This window comes from Acipenser ruthenus, chromosome 19, assembly GCF_902713425.1.
Source record: "Acipenser ruthenus chromosome 19, fAciRut3.2 maternal haplotype, whole genome shotgun sequence".
NCBI classification, from domain to species: Eukaryota; Metazoa; Chordata; class Actinopteri; order Acipenseriformes; family Acipenseridae; genus Acipenser; species Acipenser ruthenus.
In genome coordinates this window covers 1,205,772-1,224,596 of record NC_081207.1, presented here as the reverse complement: position 1 = coordinate 1,224,596, position 18,825 = coordinate 1,205,772, and the positions used below count along the sequence as shown (strand labels likewise).

General features: G+C 41.4%; 1 protein-coding gene across 2 annotated transcripts in view; it reads right to left on the bottom strand.

The window, feature by feature from the left end:
• Positions 1-2,808: 2,808 nt before the first annotated feature.
• Positions 2,809-18,825, bottom strand: part of LOC117424070 (centrosomal protein of 112 kDa-like) — a 104,598-nt gene continuing 88,581 nt past the window's right edge. Inside the window, exons 24-27 of one of the 2 annotated variants that reach the window (XM_034040103.3) lie at positions 15,241-15,330; positions 8,435-8,536; positions 6,660-6,724; positions 2,810-3,266 (exon numbers count right to left, since the gene is read on the bottom strand). In XM_034040103.3, the coding sequence (XP_033895994.2) occupies positions 3,263-3,266; positions 6,660-6,724; positions 8,435-8,536; positions 15,241-15,330 (261 nt within the window). In that variant the 3' untranslated portion in view covers positions 2,810-3,262. Of the gene's footprint in view, positions 3,267-6,659; positions 6,725-8,434; positions 8,537-15,240; positions 15,331-18,825 lie in introns of both variants that reach the window. The other variant, XM_034040104.3, reaches the window with a different exon arrangement.

The window sequence follows — 18,825 nt, the reverse complement described above, 5'->3', positions numbered from 1 at the left end:
CATGGCTTATGCCTTGCTCCATTAAGACAGAGCATTTAAAGTATATTTTGCTGGTACACAAAACTATATTTACTAACAGACACACCAGGGACTGGATTAATTGAAGTACAAAAGATGAAGGCAAACTGTAAGTGAAGGCACTATACGAGTGTGTTCTCATTCTTCTGTGCCATTCTCACACGGCGCTTCATTTCAGCTCATCAGCTTTGCATGTAAACAGCAAGTCGGACTGGGTTTCAGAGTCAAAATGAAATTGAAATCAATTCGTAAGTCTTTCTTTCTTTCAGTAAAAACAGTTTCCACTCTACGAACGGGGCTGTGCTGCCACAGTTTTGCTGTCGTAAAAAAAAGAGGCGCCATAAAAGTGTAGGTGTTTTAAATATCAGAGAGGAGTACCTTCCTAAAGTCAACCAGCAGATGTTTGTTTAAAATGTAAACAAGCTTATCTGAGAGAAGTGATTAGCCCTCTCCCCAACATGAAAGGAAAACTCTATGCAAATCTATTTACATGACTTTCAACTGCTGTTCCAACTCCCAAACCATTATTTATCAATATCAAAGCCTCAGCTCACACTTTGACCAGTAAACATTACCTTGGTGTGCAATCCCAAACCAACAAACAAGAACAAAAAACAAATGCAACCCATCGCTATTTACAAATAAAAAAAAGATAAACAAAAAAGCTAACTAAGGTGCCCACACCAGCCCAATCCCAATCATACCTCTTCATAGAGGGCTGAGTATGCTGTGATAGACAGGAGGCGGTGATCTCTTAAACATATCTTCTTTGTCAAAGGAGTTCCAGCTATAACCTTATAATAAATCACACACATATTTTCAGGTTTTGTCTGGCTCTGCATTGTTTAAAACCACCATATAGTGAGACTTGTTCCCCTAGTAGATGGACTTCCAGCTGCTCCCTGACGCCCTCACACCCTCTGTAATTGTGTCATTAAAGTACAGAGTTCACACTTGAAAACAAGAATCACCTTACATACAACACTAAAGACACCCCACGTAACAACATCACGACTACACGTTTTAAAGCAGAAGCGCATGTTGCTATTTGTTTTGCAGAGTTCAGCGACTGGTTAATTATTTCTATTATTATTTATTTCTTAGCAGACGCCCTTATCCAGGGCGACTTACAATTGTAACAAGATATCACATTATTTCACATTATACAGATATCACATTATTTTTACATACAATTACCCATTTATACAGTTGGGTTTTTACTGGAGCAATCTAGGTAAAGTACCTTGCTCAAGGGTACAACAGCAGTGTCCCCCACTGGGGATTGAACCCACAACCCTCCAGTCAAGAGTCCAGAGCCCGAACCACTAGTCCACACTGCTGCCCTCAATCAATTGGAATAGTTTGCATGCAAGGTAAATACTGGTGGAGTTGCCTAGCTTTGTAAGAACCCTCCACATGCGTCTCATTTATTTCTGTTCTGAACGTCAGCATGCAAACTGCATCATCCAGTTGTGTATCTCATGAAAACCTAAATGGAGACATGTGGCTAACTACTACCGCATCCAATTACATTGCTCTGCATTTAAAAACCACTCATTACTCTTACGAAGACACCTCATAACTTATAAAAGATTACAGGAGAAGCTTCTCATATGTAATTGTAATTGCTAGAGCATAGCCAGTGGGTCAGAAATAGCTCTTCCTTCCTTTGGTCGCTTTGGTGCAAGTTTGCTATTATTGCTATTTTGTTCTTGTGAAAGGTGACCAAAAGCATACACAAGCTTGCCCGCAATGCTCCAACAGTGCACCTCAATCTTGACCTGGTTTGCCATTGGCACCTCCCAGACAAACATGCCAAGTGCGCCAAAGGGCTTAATTAAATGGGCTGCCACCTTGCTCTGAGGTCCTGGCTGAGACTAGCAAACATTTCAAACCCAGGTGCACCTGGGCTTCAGGTAAATAGACATTCAATGGGAAAAGATGTCTAATGACATGCCAGCGTGTATGTATTAAAATTGTGCGAGAACCTCTGCAAGGAAATGGAGCACTTACTTATTAAAAAAAATAACGAGCTGCATAAAAAGGAATAGGAACATGAAGCGGATTCAAAACGTAAAGACGCTTTCTCATTCTTTTAAGGAGCATTCATTTCTGCCTCTGGTATCAGTTCCCTCATGTCTGACCCCCTCCAAACTCCCATCAAGCCACATGCAAGCAACAGCACGGTCTTTCTAAAACACACAGAGATCCCAAACTCCCTCACGGGCTGACAAGCACCTCCGTCACGGCAGAGAGTGGCATTAGAACTGAACATCTTAATCAAAGTGAGCTCAGGACCAGAGCACAACAGAACCCAAAACCCTACTGCCGTCTGGAAAACTACAGCACTCGGGTAACACCACTGCCCCGATTGCTCTTTCAAAACGAAAACAGTATAGAAAAAAAAAAAAAACACATGAAAACAGCAAAATGGCAAAGCGTACAAACAAACCTAAAAACAAAACCAAGACGTGCAGGATACAGCCCTTTCCCTCATAATATGTTGGAGTGAGTTTGTACTTCTCTATTGCATTTTGACAGGATGATATAATTGTTCTACTTGGTTATTTTTCATGCGTTTGCTATACCCTCTCGACTGCCATGACTGACACTCGCCAGTTGTTCAAGTATGTGAGCAAACATATATACATAACAATGTTGCACTGATACATACTGTATGTTTAAAACCTCTCCCAAAACCTCCTTCATTGACCCCGTTCAACAAAATACAAAATCACCATCGTATTATGAAAATGTGTTGTGATGTGAAAAAAACACAAAATAATTCCAACATGCAACACCGTAAAATATTTTTAATAAAATGTTAATAGTATAAAAAAAACAATTTGCTGTATTACAAAAAAGAATAAATATATATTTAAGTCCATATTATTCTTGATTTCTTTTTTTGTTAGAAACAGTTAATATCTGGTATACAATGTGTACAAAACCGAATTACACAAAATCCAAAACGGTATTAAAAATATAAGAATAAAATAAACAGTTAATTAAAAAAAATATAAAAAACTATTGAATATTGAATGATAAAAAAAAAAAAAACTGTTGGTGAGATATGGCTGGGAATTCATTAGCTTGAAAGAAATAAATGTGATTGATAAAACTGTCAGAGATCTCACTGCCTCGTGTGAACTGCTCCATGTCTTCATGTGCTCAAGGACAGAGACTCATTGCAGCTTTTGATGAGTAAGCGTGCGCCCAGTAAAGGAGCAGTCTGTTTGAGAGGTTACCTGAAAGCAAGCAGATGAAAAAGAAAATCCAATTAGGAAAGAGAAAAGATCTTGAACTGGGAGCTGCAGCTTCAGTATTGCTTAATATTTCATTAAACTGGTTTCCACTTAACAAAACCTAGTCGTGTTATCAGTGCAGCCTGGATTCAAACCAGCCTGCAGAGCTTCAGTGCAGCCTGGATTCAAACCAGCCTGCAGAGCTTCAGTGCAGCCTGGATTCAAACCAGCCTGCTGAGCTTCAGTGCAGCCTGGATTCAAACCAGCCTGCAGAGCTTCAGTGCAGCCTGGATTCAAACCAGCCTGCTGAGCTTCAGTGCAGCCTGAATTCAAACCAGCCTGCTGAGCTTCAGTGCAGCCTGGATTCAAACCAGCCTGCAGAGCTTCAGTGCAGCCTGGATTCAAACCAGCCTGCTGAGCTTCAGTGCAGCCTGGATTCAAACCAGCCTGCTGAGCTTCAGTGCAGCCTGGATTCAAACCAGCCTGCTGAGCTTCAGTGCAGCCTGGATTCAAACCAGCCTGCAGAGCTTCAGTGCAGCCTGGATTCAAACCAGCCTGCAGAGCTTCAGTGCAGCCTGGATTCAAACCAGCCTGCAGAGCTTCAGTGCAGCCTGGATTCAAACCAGCCTGCAGAGCTTCAGTGCAGCCTGGATTCAAACCAGCCTGCAGAGCTTCAGTGCAGCCTGGATTCAAACCAGCCTGCTGAGCTTCAGTGCAGCCTGGATTCAAACCAGCCTGCAGAGCTTCAGTGCAGCCTGGATTCAAACCAGCCTGCAGAGCTTCAGTGCAGCCTGGATTCAAACCAGCCTGCTGAGCTTCAGTGCAGCCTGGATTCAAACCAGCCTGCAGAGCTTCAGTGCAGCCTGGATTCAAACCAGCCTGCAGAGCTTCAGTGCAGCCTGGATTCAAACCAGCCTGCTGAGCTTCAGTGCAGCCTGGATTCAAACCAGCCTGCAGAGCTTCAGTGCAGCCTGGATTCAAACCAGCCTGCAGAGCTTCAGTGCAGCCTGGATTCAAACCAGCCTGCAGAGCTTCAGTGCAGCCTGGATTCAAACCAGCCTGCAGAGCTTCAGTGCAGCCTGGATTCAAACCAGCCTGCAGAGCTTCAGTGCAGCCTGGATTCAAACCAGCCTGCAGAGCTTCAGTGCAGCCTGGATTCAAACCAGCCTGCTGAGCTTCAGTGCAGCCTGGATTCAAACCAGCCTGCAGAGCTTCAGTGCAGCCTGGATTCAAACCAGCCTGCTGAGCTTCAGTGCAGCCTGGATTCAAACCAGCCTGCTGAGCTTCAGTGCAGCCTGGATTCAAACCAGCCTGCAGAGCTTCAGTGCAGCCTGGATTCAAACCAGCCTGCAGAGCTTCAGTGCAGCCTGGATTCAAACCAGCCTGCTGAGCTTCAGTGCAGCCTGGATTCAAACCAGCCTGCAGAGCTTCAGTGCAGCCTGGATTCAAACCAGCCTGCAGAGCTTCAGTGCAGCCTGGATTCAAACCAGCCTGCAGAGCTTCAGTGCAGCCTGGATTCAAACCAGCCTGCTGAGCTTCAGTGCAGCCTGGATTCAAACCAGCCTGCTGAGCTTCAGTGCAGCCTGGATTCAAACCAGCCTGCAGAGCTTCAGTGCAGCCTGGATTCAAACCAGCCTGCTGAGCTGCCTGTTGGCCCTTTTTTAGTCCTGTGTGCCAAATACGGTTAAGCTTCATTTGGTTCAAATTATTATTAAAAGTGGAAATAACACTCCCATTGCAGATCAGTTTGAGCCACTCCTGTTTTTATTGAGAGCCTAATTATGTTCACTTGAGATTCTTAAGTTCACCTAATTGGCCTCCTAGTAAAGATTGGCATGGATCTCACTGCTATTTTGTTAGAGTGTCCTCCCTGTATTATTTTGCATACCGTGCTTCTACTGCATGACTTTAATAAGCAGCAGATTTTAAATCAGGCCAGGCTTGATTTTTTTTCCAGACAGAACCCACAGGCTCGATCAGGTCAAGTTCACGTCCATTACCACAGCACCAAGCCAAACTCATTATCTGTGATTCAGTGTGCTTTCAGGGGTGACTCAGGGGTTTATTGCTGCTTGTTACACAAACGTGGTTCTGCGTCCCACAGTTTCAACAGTTCACATCACCACTTGAACTACTGTATAATGGGATTCATTTCCAAAGCTTGTTTTGATGTGCTGTGATTAGCCACTGCTCAAAGTTTCCTTCACTGTCATTAGGAAGTTTCCTCATAAAAGCCATAATTAAACTCAATTACATGTCAATGGGTGGAAAACTCAGGATGATTGGCCAAAAAAAGGGTTTTGAAACCCTGGAAACCTGCCTGAGCCCTCTTCAGCAGAAGCTGGGAGCAACATCCCTGCTACCCCAAAGGAGGAAACACAAGGTACTACTATCACCCCCCAAAAAAATACAAAAAAACACTTTCAGTGTGTATCTTCATTGATATATTACTGCAATAATTCTCTGCAAGCCTGGCCTGATTTAAAATCTGAGGAGGCTGTGTGGTCCAGTGGTTAAAGAAAAGGGCTTGTAACCAGGAGGTCCCCAGTTCAAATCCCACCTCAGCCACTGACACAAGTCACTTAACCTCCTTGTGCTCCGTCTTTCAGGTGAGATGTAATTGTAAGTGACTCTGCAGCTGATGCATAGTTCACACACCCTAGTCTCTGTAAGTCGCCTTGGATAAAGGCGTCTGCTAAATAAACAAATAATAATTTGACAAATAATTTGCATTAGGAGTCGCAGTTCAGCATTTGTATATGAAAGTAATGAGCAGGAGTCAAAATCTGATGAAATATCTGCTCATGCCCACTGGCTTGGATCTAATTATTGCTGAATCACAAAAAGGGGTGAGATAAAAGGAGCAAGATCACAAAGGCACACCCGCAAGACCTACAATTACTCACAACGTGACTCTGTTTACTTCTTTACAAATTATCATCAAAACCAATTAAATCATGTACAAATTATCATCAAAACCAATTAAATAAGTTAAAAACACCCACTTGTCTTCAGAAACCGCACATTAAATTCTCTCCCTGAATACCAAGTGTGGTAGTTTGTACCGAACCTTAATCCCAAAACAAAGACAAAGCACTGGCACCTACACTGTGCGTGTGCGTGCGTACGTGTGTGTGTGTGTGTGTGTGTGTGCGTGTGTATGTGTGCGTGCAAGCTGTTTTTAGGACCTACTGAATACCTGTTTGTATCTACAGGTGCTCTCGCTGTGTAAAACAGGATCAACTAGAGTTCCTCTGACGAACATTATTCTGCACAGCCCAATAGAGGTATTAAAGGCGGTTTCCTGCTCTTAAGAGGTTGGCCAGTTCCTGCACTGCTGTCTGTCACAGAGGTGTTTGTTTAGCCGTTTCAGACTGTAGGTAAGCAAAGGTTTACCTCCTGCTCCGATAGGCACCCAGCTCCTCCTGCAGCACCGAGGCTCTCTTCTGAAGAAAGTTCACCTGAAACGACGGAAAACAACGTCAATCACTCAGCTGAAGTGCTGACTGGCTGAGAATGAGGTGCACTCTTTGAAGTGTCAAGCCACCTCACTGGATTTTCACCAGCACAGTACGCTTTGACATGCAAAGTCAGAGAAGGCTAAAAAAATAAAAAAAATAATGTCAGCCCAAAGCAAACAGAAAACTCTATTTCTATCCTTATGCAGCATATAGTGTGCTTGCAAACAGGATCTTGTAACAATCTGAAAGCAGACCCTGAAGGCAGTTAGTAATCCCCCCCCCCCACCCCCCCCCCAAAAAAAAATAGGTTAAGACAGACAAACGGTTTTTCAAAAATGTAAAAATGTTGATCTCATTTCCATGGTCTTTACTGAAGGCTTCATGACTGAGTGCATTACCGTAGCAAAAGCTGAAGAAATAAAAAGCTGCATTCTTCCTGTACACTTCCACCTTGCCCTGCCTCTAGGGCGCTCCTCTGCATGTTTTTATAGCATCTCCCTTCCTTTGATTTCTTTACCCTTCCTGCCCTCTGTTGTTTTTCTTATTACACACATGATATGCAGTTGACGCCATTACCAGGGCAAGCCCTCTTATTTTTGCCAGCCCTGGTAGAACACTTGTGTGAAATGGGCGAGGTGACATCATGGGAACCTGGGAGTAGGTGTGCCAGCTTTGACAAGTGGTTCCGACACCTTGCAGGACAGGTGACCCATCAGCTAGCGGGAGACCATTATGAGATTATGAGTGTGGTTATGATTTATGACTCCTAACTGAATTGAAACACAGTAAAGCTGACAGTACATTGGGAATGTTTTAGTTCTATGTGCTTGCCCAATGTGCTTCATTACAATTTGAAATGTAACTGATGTCATCTGAATGAATATATAGGTGCTGTTCTAACAGATATGTATACAGTATTAATATATTGTATTGTGTGAAGCTCTTTGAAAGGTCCACTTTTGAATAATGTTTTTGTCTTTACCCATTTGTTTAAAAATCGCTTATGGTACATAAAAGTTATCGGAGAATCCAACGCAACAGTTGTTAACTAGACACACGTTTGTATTTGGATACTTCAAACTATAAAGGCATTGTACACATATAAATAGAAATATGCTAAACTAGAAAAAGCCTTTAAATGCAAATGCATTAAAATTTGCTCTTGATAGTTTTTTTTTTACATGTAAAGAATTATGCAAGTGACCTTTAGAGGCCAGTCTGAGTCTTTGAAAGTGCACTTGAGTGATGTTCATGAAGTCCTCAACTACTTTAGAGACAAAAAAGCTATTGTTTGGGTTAAATATTTTACATAAATTCCCAACCACACTCACTTGCATGCAGAACAAGGATCACTGTAACTAATAACTAATTTTATTGAATCCTTGAACTCTGTATTAATGTTCCACTGTATAATTTTCTACAAAACTGATCAAATGGTAGAGAAACTTCAAAGAACAACTGCAAAATCAAGTCCAAGTCTATCAAGTGAGCTTTGTAAACGCCCCAGAATAGTCGCATAAAGTATCGTGTAAACTGTGAAAATCATTTGCGTACTATGACAAGAAGAAATGTTTTTCCTAAGCTTGTTTTGTAGTGCTTTCAAACACAAACGCAGTCGGACGACTTTTCAGACAACTGGGGATTCTATTGACTGTGGAAACAAAAGAAAGATCACATTACTGCAAATCTGAATTCAATGTTTTGAACTACCTGAGATTTCAAAGAGGTAATTGTGTCCTCGAGTTCCTGTCTCAAAGCTGCTGGCATTAGCCCCTTTATTTTCAGCTCACACTCCTGACGAATATGGGTTATCTGCAAGGAAAATGGACAAATACTTTTCAGGATATATTAGGTTGGCACTTGGCTCTACTTTCGGAAGTAAAAATAGCTCCTTGTATTAAAGTAATTGTTACTGAGAAGCAGATATCACCTTGACATGAATAAACTTCAGCTCCACAATAATCACAGGAGAAGTTGACATAATTATTTAATATTTATTATGGACAGCTTTTAAAATGCTATCAATATCCCTGCATAGACAGCTGAATTGTCATTTTGTATTTCATGTTGTTTAATAAGATTCAAACACCACGGCTACATTACTGTACCAGTCAGCTGATTAGGATGTTAATAATGACGAAAGTGTTCCTTTAAGAACCCTTGACTTTTTTTTATTCCATTCTATCAGCGTCAGATTTTTTTTTCTTAAGATGTTCATTAAAAAAAAAAAAAAAAAAAAAATGAAGATTGCTTTCCTTAAATCCTGCTATGGATTTAAGTGCTTGTTCTGGGTTTCTGTAATTAATCTTTCTGGTGACAATAAGAGAAGCGGGAAGTACATCAAAGGAACAGAGGATAAATGATCTGAACACATTGCGCATTTTTTGTCCAAGTACAGTGTGCTGTAGTAGATTAGGACTTAGCCAGTTTGCCAGTTTTTATTAATCAAAAGTGTCAGGTCAATAAAACGTCTTCACCAAAGGAATATCCAAATCAGCAGCTCACGTTGTGGTTCTGTATATAAACAAAACAGTACTCATAATGAAGGTAGCTTTAACTCTGTACTACCCAACACACATTTCTATAGCTTTTACTGAAGCACCTCCAGGCACTATACTGAACAGCAGCTGCTTTACAGAAGCGCTGGATTGCTGCTAAACGCTCTTACAGTAAAACAAACAACGAGATCAGTGAGACGCACATATCAAAACTGATCAGCAAAAACAGAAATGCAAAAACGCTCCTACTTAAAAGATTGCTACATTCTCCAAGCTATTTACTCCATGACATCATAAGCATCATATTGTCCCAAAGTAATAACACCCACCCCAAAAAGTTACCAAGCCAGAAATAAACAACTCAGACATGTGAGGCTGGGGCTTGAGCTGTTTCTTGTTGTTTAAGAATTGTAAATGGTGGTCTCCCCCCCCCGACCCCGACAGAAACATGCTAATGAATTATCTGGAGTAAACAGCTTTGAGAATCCGGCCCAACGTGCTCTAGAGACTTGCAAACATACAGACCGCTTCTCAAGTCAGTGAAAAGGGGATTCCCTCAAATCAGGAGTCAGGGCTATAAATGCCCGGCAATGCAAGAGCCTTATTTGAAGACCAAACACAGCTGCATTTACAGTACTACAAACAGCAAGCAAATTACCTTCAAGTACTTACTAAATCTGACTACCGTCTTACAAAGAACCACAGTGCACTGCCATTGTACCACAGAGCCTGAAGGAGGGCCAGAGCTGTCTGGAAGTAGCTTATGAAGAACTATGAAATTCCTTCCCCATCATTTTGGTTTCCTTGCCTGTGATTTGTAGCATGGCCACTTTGTTCCATGTCCGAGAGGGAAGGCGCTTGAGAAGGAGCCAGTCCCAGCTGTGATGTGTTCTACAAGCCCTGCTCTATCCCTATGGATCTAGCCACGCTGGTGATAAAGATCCATTCATTGAAAGTGAATTACAGGCAAGTTGCGTACCAGAGCAAACAGGGGGTGCAAGTTTCAGAGGATCACATTGTAAAAACAGGTGCTCTATTTCAATGCTAGCACACAGTTTTAAGATAAGCACGGGGCTGGATTAAGCAAAACTGAAAAGAGTGTTATCTGGTCTGGAATGCTGCAACACATAAGTGCTTTGATTGGCTAAAATAAAAGCCTGTTAGCCCTGGACCAACAGAATTGTAAATCAGTCCCACCTGCTTCTCTGACTTCAGTGCACCAGTTCAGAATTGTAAATCAGCCCCACCTGCTTCTCTGATCCAGTGCACCACTTCAGTCGAAGATAACAATCAAGTCATGTGGATGAGACGCATAGCCACCCTATTTGTTTGTCTCTTCGTATTTATATCACACTCAATGTTTTTATATACTTTGTAGGTGTTGTCACTGCTTTTTAAAGTAAGATTAATATATATATATATATATATATTTATTATTTTAATGCATGCAATTTAAAAAGGGGTATTTTTTATCATTTTTTACTATTTCTCAATTCTTTTGTATATTACAATTTTTTAGTCTTTTATTAATCTGTAGAGCACTTTGAAGTGATTTATCACGAACGGCTCTATATAAGAAATAAAGATTGATGGATTGAGATATGTATTGATAGAATTATCTAGAGTGCTTATTCACTTGGTTCGGACCTTCTTTTTGCCAAGCTATGAGCATATGTGACAATATGAACACATCTGTGACAATATGAGCACATCTGTCTGACTGACTGCATGACATGTTTACAGGTCCATGCACTGGATATAGGTCATGGTGATCTTCTACGGCATATAACTTGTATCTCTAATAACCTAGAATTACAGCTGTGGCACTGAAGGAATGTCACCTGCATGCTTAACTATGTTAAGGGAGAATAAAACTACAAAAGGAGGGGCAGATAAATGAACTTTTATTCAAATGTTTGGTCTGGAACAGCTGTCAGCTGCACTCTCCCCCCCCCCAAAAAAAACATCTTGATTGAGCTCCAGCCTTTTTGTGGCAAACAGGTTTCATAAAATACTTGACTTGGGATGCGTTCAATAGTATTGAAGACATTTGATTTGTCAAAGGATATACTAAAAACAGCAGGATCAGAGCTTGGGTCATTATATTCCTCTACGGTGAAGGGAACAGTAGCTCATCTTTTTATATTTTCCGATGAAGATCTAAACTCCAGCATCTCAGAAACACCGTCTTCACATTTTAAAAGTGACAAACGTGTCATCTAAATATAGCCTTTTAAATTTCACTGCGATTGAACTCTCCCTCAAGCTAGTGGCATCTGCTGAAGTTTCTGACAGCTGCCAGCACAAAGAAGACGTCTCGCAGTGCTGTGAAGGTTCAGATTAACGATGTCACTTCATCAGCATCTTCATGCATGCTAATAAAAGTGCTCCTGGTACATTCAAACTTGGGAGCTTTTGTGACGTTTCCAGATCTCACTAAACCTACAAAAACCTAACAAATTATTTAAATTATTAAATACAATTTAAAAAAAACAATTGTGTATATAGTCAATAGAAATTCCATCATGAACTCTGAATTAGCAGTTCCACGTCATAAAAGGAAAACAATTAATCAGATCAAACATGAGTTGAAAGCAAATACCGTACTTATTGCCTTACAGTGGCGCAGGGATATCCCATATTTATGAATAATCCGCTAGCTTCTGAGCAACACATACTAAACACACACTGGGATTTGTGAAACCTGAAACATTTCTTTACATTGAGTTAAATAGCCACTTCCATAAGGTCTCAGTTTCAGGGTGGGGCCCCTCTGTAATGCCACAAGTTAGCATTCTCAAGGTCAAACAACAAACTCCTCAAGAATAGCACGCATTCCTTCAGCTGGAGGCCTTGAACTGCTGATGGAAAAGCGCCTTGGAGACTCGCACAAACTACCTGTGTGTGTGTGTGTGTGTGTGTGTGTGTGTGTAAATCTCTTCTAATTATGGCTTGCTCTAAGGTGCAGTATCTAAACACCTTTTTCTCCATTCTAACCAATCCCCCCATGGTCTATCTGATCCTTCGCTGCTTTTACCAGACCACATCAGAACACGGGTCTGGCTTTTATTCATAAACCTTTCACTTCTACTTCCTGGAAGAAACCTCTTGACAAAACCACTCGGGAGTTCCCAGTTAGTTCCTCATTGTACTGGCTGAGCCGATGCAACCCCCGTGTCTTCCAGACACTGCACCAGCCGGGTCACACCTCCACAGCTCCACTACTCAAACCAGGACGACACCAGCTTTTTGAGTGGTTCTGACTTCGGAAAGCGCAGACATTCCTGGAGCTCTCCTTTACTTCCTGGTGGAGGTGCTGCTGGTGTGAGGGGAGGCTGGGAGAGTGTCAGCAGGCCAGGTGCAGCGCTGACAGCAGGCACAATGCAAGACTGCGAGAGAGAGCGAGAGAGAGCGAGAGAAACCTGCCCAAATTGAAGACACAGAAAAGTAGTAATTACGGCTTCAAAAGCATTTTTCAACTCTTAATTCTTTTTTTCAAACCTCTTCCCTGTTTAGTTTAAACAGGTTTTGTTTATTCCCACTGCCTAAGCAAAGCAGGATGGTGAAGCACGTGTTAAAAGAGATACTTTTTATAATCTTTTTTCCTGACTAATATTATCCTGTTGCGTGCCTTGTGTATGATTCTCCATTGTTAAAACCATCTTAGCTAGTTTTTTGTCATGAGGAGTCTTTTCAGAAGCAACTGTTGGAAAAGTCAGTAAGCAAGGTAAACAAATGAGCTAAGCAGAAACAGCAATATGTAAATCATACAGAGCACACACACTATAGGATATTAAACAGCAAAGAAATGTAATCATACAGAGCACACACACTATAGGATATTAAACAGCAAAGAAATGTAATCATACAGAGCACACACACTATAGGATATTAAACAGCAAAGAAATGTAATCATACAGAGCACACACACTATAGGATATTAAACAGCAAAGAAATGTAATCATACAGAGCACACACACTATAGGATATTAAACAGCAAAGAAATGTAATCATACAGAGCACACACACTATAGGATATTAAACAGCAAAGAAATGACACATAGGACAGCACAGAGTTCCAGTACAACATACAAACCCTGTGTGAGGAAACACAACATGCAGTTGAAATGGTCAGAGGTAAATCTCATTTGTAGGACAATTGCACAACATTTGGCAGCTATTACAGCCCTGACTGCCAATTCTGCATGTGCTTCAATAACCGTTTATTTACTTTTTTATAATATATATATATATATATATATATATATATATATATATATATATATATATATATATATACACACACACACACACACACACACATACATATATAAATAATAGTGAAACAACAAGAAAAAAAATGATAAATGTCAGAATCCCATTTCATCCCTCTGCACGCACATTCTAAGAGAGGGCTTGACAGATATTAGTCAGGATCTAATATTCATCCCTACCACCATTTTCAGACTGTAATTCCCTCAAGCATGAGATCCGGACTGACTCAATTAGTATTTTAAGGAACAATTCCCTGCAGTTGTCTTTTCCATGTATAATGTATACACAGAGCACCGAGACGCAGGAGCTCTCTTTCATGCTTCCCTACGCCTGTGGAAGTTAAAAGAAAACCCAGCTGAGTTTAAAAAGGCTGCAAAGGAAGAAAATAAAAAAAGAAGAAACCAAAAAAACAGGCCAACGCTTTCAAGAATAAAAAAAACGTCTCAAAAAGAAAAACATTTCAAAGTGTGATCCATTCTGAGGCCTTGATCGGTGGAGGGCGTGCCGCGCCTCTCTGCGTGCAGCTGGGGTGCTTCTGGACACGAGTTTAACCCTGTGTTGCAGAGAGGCGGCACAGTGGACCTTGTTTTATTTTTCTATTGGGCTTTTCAGGTAGCGTAATAATGATCAGTAAAGAAGTGTTTAGCATATTGCTGGACTTATTTTTATTTTTGCATATTTCCACTTTTCTAGTTACGCTCCTGTAACCGTACATTTCTGAATCACAGATGATTCACAGCCTGTAGTTTCGTAGGTTGGAAAGTTATAAATGGATGACCACTAAAGTGTGTAATATATAAATAGTGTGTGTTGTCTATACATAGTGTGTGTTGTATTCAGGAAATCACTGTATGTTTTATTAAGCACTAAACTCAATCTATTACATTTTAAAAAAAAAACTGTTTGACTTGATCTAACTATACTTTACCAAAAGTATTTTTTCCAGAAAAGTGGTGATTTTTATTTTCATGCCTGTTAATATTCAACCAGATGGCAACAAAGGGATATTAGAAACATGCCACTGACACAAGGCTCTGAGAGATGTCTTCCCATGTGAAGAGAAGGGACAGCATTACAAGAATAAAAGAAAGTTCACCAAGATATACCGTTGCAATGTCTTGAGCAAGGAACCAAGGAAAACGATAGCTCTAAACTGCATCTTTAATTGAATTATATATGAGCTTTCATCTCAAGCTAGACCTGTCAGAGCATCCAGCCTACTTCTCAAGAGGAGAATGTGCCGGCTATGGAATCAACAGTCGGTTTGGGATAACTAAAAGACCTGTGCAATGTAGTATTGCTTAACTTTCATATGAGCTACACACAAAACACGAGTCAAAAGAGTGCTATATTACATGGGAGCTCAAACACACACACACACACACTTCTGTGCAAGTCTTTGACATGAAGCATTTTTTCTACGCTGATGCATTATGAGCATCAACAATATAGATATTGTTTTCTGTGTATATATATATTTTCTTAACAAAATCTATGGTAAATATTTTACCTTTTGTCAATGACAAACACATTTATAATTGAAATAGCCAAAATACCCGCATGAAATCCAATAGACCTGGATAAGTGTGTCTTTGCCTGTGGGGTACAGACAGTTAAATCAGAAGAATGCTGAATTTGTGAAACAAAGAACGCTGCCTTTATCCAGCAGTAAGATATTATTTTCAGACTTGGAGACAAAATACAGCCCTACTGCCCCAGGGTAAAGCTGCAATAAAAAGCTACCTGCTCCTGGGTCTCCAGCTCCTTGTTCTGGAGTTTCTTCTCCACAGAGCGCACTTGATTCTGAAAGCTTTCAATCTTGTCCTGAAGAGCCTAAAACAGACAATGAAAAGAATGAAAGGGCTTGGTGGATGAGCAGTGCTGATGTGTGCACTGAACATCGGTTTAGCTAACAGCTTCATTCAGTTATTCAAAATTAATCATTAATAAAAATTGACGGGACAGCACAGTACATAGGAAACCTAGCCAACAAAGTTGAAAGGTCACAACTGCACGCTTTCTGCAAGGAGGAAATAAAAAGGCAGTCAGTTAGCAGTTAGCATTCAACAGAAGCTCTGAATGTAGCTGAAAGCTGGCTAGTGGAGTCTCTAGGGAAGCCAATGAGCAACCTAACTAAAACAACAAACGGACATTGTGTAAAACACGACAAGGTTATACAAAAAAAAACACATGTTGAAATAGCGCTTTTTAAGCTTCTACTTTAGGCATTCAAGAGGACAAAGTCTGTAAAAACTAAAGGGGGTTCGTAAAAACAGCGTGTAAGCCTAGGTCTGACCACAAGTGAAATGGGTTGTGTGGTCTCAGCTGCAGCCAGTACTGTATGCTATATGCTGGCGTTCTGGAACTGGTCCAGTGAAGTTCAGTCCATCTCTTTATTGAACTGAACAAGTCAGATGTAATTCTGTAAAACCACTACCATGGTAGTAAACAGTCCTGGAATGATCCACGACCCTAACCGCAATTTCCCTCAGCTCCCCTGCACTTCAGGGACTTTAAAATAACTACCCCAGAAAGCAGCAGCAGCACTGTCTTGTACTTCACACTCAAGCCATGCAGACTCACAAGGATCTTGACCCTGTCACTTGACCCCTTGTGCTCCAGCCCGTCTCCCTGCTGTGAAATCGGGGACCAGCTGACCAGAGCACTGGGTCCGCAGCACAGCTGCAGGTCAACTCAAGCACTGCCAAGTCTTTAACATGTGCGGCAATAGTAGTTTCAATATAAAGCATGGTTTCCATAATAAGAAATAATGAAAAGCTGGAGAAATGTGATGATGACTACTAGTGGGAAATGAAACTCCTTTTCAGCAGGTAGCTGCGATACAGAATAATCTCTGGACAAAGATAGGAGTGATTTCTATAGGACGGGTCAAACTTTGTCTGGGAGAAATGTCATCGCTTGACTGTAGTGTAATTAACGTGACCAGCCATAACTTCAAACAATTGGAAAACCGTCAGTGGTACTAAAATTAGGCTTTAATAGGTAGACAAACATTTGAACAAAGTGTCTTTTTCAATGTCTTCCAAGCACCTCCACATGTATAATGTGACCCCTCTCTCTGTATTGCAGCGCCAGCCTGGATTTGGAGTGCTTGTGTCCTGTTTGCAGGGTCTGTCTTTCTGTCTGTCTGTCTTTGTCTGCCTGCGGTCAATGTGCAGGTGCAAAACCTGCAATGCAGCCCAGCTACCCAGCTACCTTTAGAAGCTCGCTAACCCACAGGATCAACACTGGAAAACTACACAAGCATCAACCTCCGTCTAAAAATAATCAAAATGGAAAGTGTCTGTAGACGGAGGCTTCCTGTCCCTTGTAAAAGAACAGTGCGGCCCAGTGTTCCCCTTGACAACGCGCTCGCTCTCACCAGACAGAGACTCTCTACTGCTGGGGAGGATGCAGCAACCAACCGCACACACCCCCTGTGAACAACTAGAACCTCGACATCTGCACACTACTTCTCGGAGAGTTCACCATTAAAGCGCTGTAGCAGTTTTACAAATTTTAATTCAGGGTACTTAAAAGTAAATTGCACTGCACCTATGGCACGAGAAGAATGCAGGCGGAGTTCCACGGTGCTTTGGGATATAGAAGGCAGCTTACCACATAAGCAGGCGTGATACAGAGCATGAACGTTTCATAAATCAAAAGAACAACTGTCTCTCGTGTTTTTGCTGTTGGCATTGTTGCTCTGATCGAGAAGCTCCAGTCGTCAGAGATGAGATATCCAGGCAACGCTAAGGGTCACTTTTCTCATTACTGGGAGTCTCCTGCTAACGAGTGTGACTGAGATCAGTGTGTCGTCTTTGAGCTGTCCTGATAAGCTGCACTGGGATAAGTCAGGAGCTCATCACTGTCTTCAGATGCAGGGGACCGACACAGCCGCCTACGCACCTGCCCCTTTCGATAGGGCTGTGCAGCAAATGAGACGAACCAACGAAAGCTTTCCATTTTTGCTCACAGATTGATCCCTGGTTGCACAGATGAATCACTGCCAATCAATTAGAATTGGAGGTAATCAACTACACATTAAAGGGGAGTCAGAATACACAACCCACACACTGAAACAAACTAATGCCTAAAAAAGTCAAAAGTAGTTTTTACTTTTAAAAAGTAGTTTTGTTGCTATTTTAATAATATAAACCAGTGGTGGTATTTAGACCCGTCACTGCTTAGATCAGCTGAACAGACCCCAGTAAGTGTCCAGTTGTGCCCGGATCAGTCCCAGGTGTGTTGCTATGGAGATTCAATCCCACTGATTCTTTACAGGGGTGTCTTCCAACAGGGCCAGGTGGTTGGAAGTGATGCACTCTTTATCACTCCCAGTGCATGGTATGGAATTAAAACAGACCAAAAGTTCTCAAAAGTTTCCTGAGGAGCCTGTGTTGACGTGGCTGTTTTCATAAATAATCTCGCCACGGTTTGAGAGTTATTCTCCCCCCAATCCCTTTTCTTCTTTCTTCAACTCCGTCGAAGGATAATGAGCATGACTCACCTCTCGGAGTTAAAAAAAATAAAATAAAAAAACACGAGACAAGAACCAGCTTTCCTGGGTGGTCTTTGCGCACAGATAAGGGAGGCATTTTAAACCCTCTGTAACTAAAGCACAAGTTTGGACGTCCTTTCAGGTTCCAGCACTTGTTTTGTTAGGGCAAGGCTCCCTTTTTTCTGCGCGATTCAATGGGGTGCTCTTTAAATACTTATTTAGGGATTCGATTAGAAAGTGCCAGACACACAGAAGGTAAACTACATAAACCACCAAACTACAGGCTGTGGAGTCTCTAGACCAGGTATATTGATTTGTTATGTCAAGATTAGGTCTCTTTCTCTGTATTGTGGTTTCCCTCATTTTTGTTCCTCTCTCTCTCCACCAACACTACAATGACTTCCCGTTAAGGAAAATACTTAGGTAGGGGAGAGGAAATCTTATGGTTTTAACCTAATGCATGCGTTTTCTTTTCACATATGGTAAAATTCCTTGCTGGTGAGAACCCTTTTTTTTTGTTACTGCAACACAATATATATTCAAAAGAAATTCTGCTTTGAAGTGAGTTTCTGCTTCCGATTTAATTCAGCTAATGATTTAAACAAAGAAAAAGAAGAGGAGGAAGAAAAAGAAAAAAGAAGAATTTTTTTTGTGGTCTGCTTCTTTTTGTGTCTGGTACAGCTTCTAAAGTCTGGATGCGCAGGCTAAGGGCTACATTGCCTGCTGAGCCGTCCATCAAATGGCTTGACGTCTTCATCATCAGCGGCACAGTTTGTATTGCTTTTTGAAACAACGCTGTATCAATACAGATGTCTAATGCCAAGGTC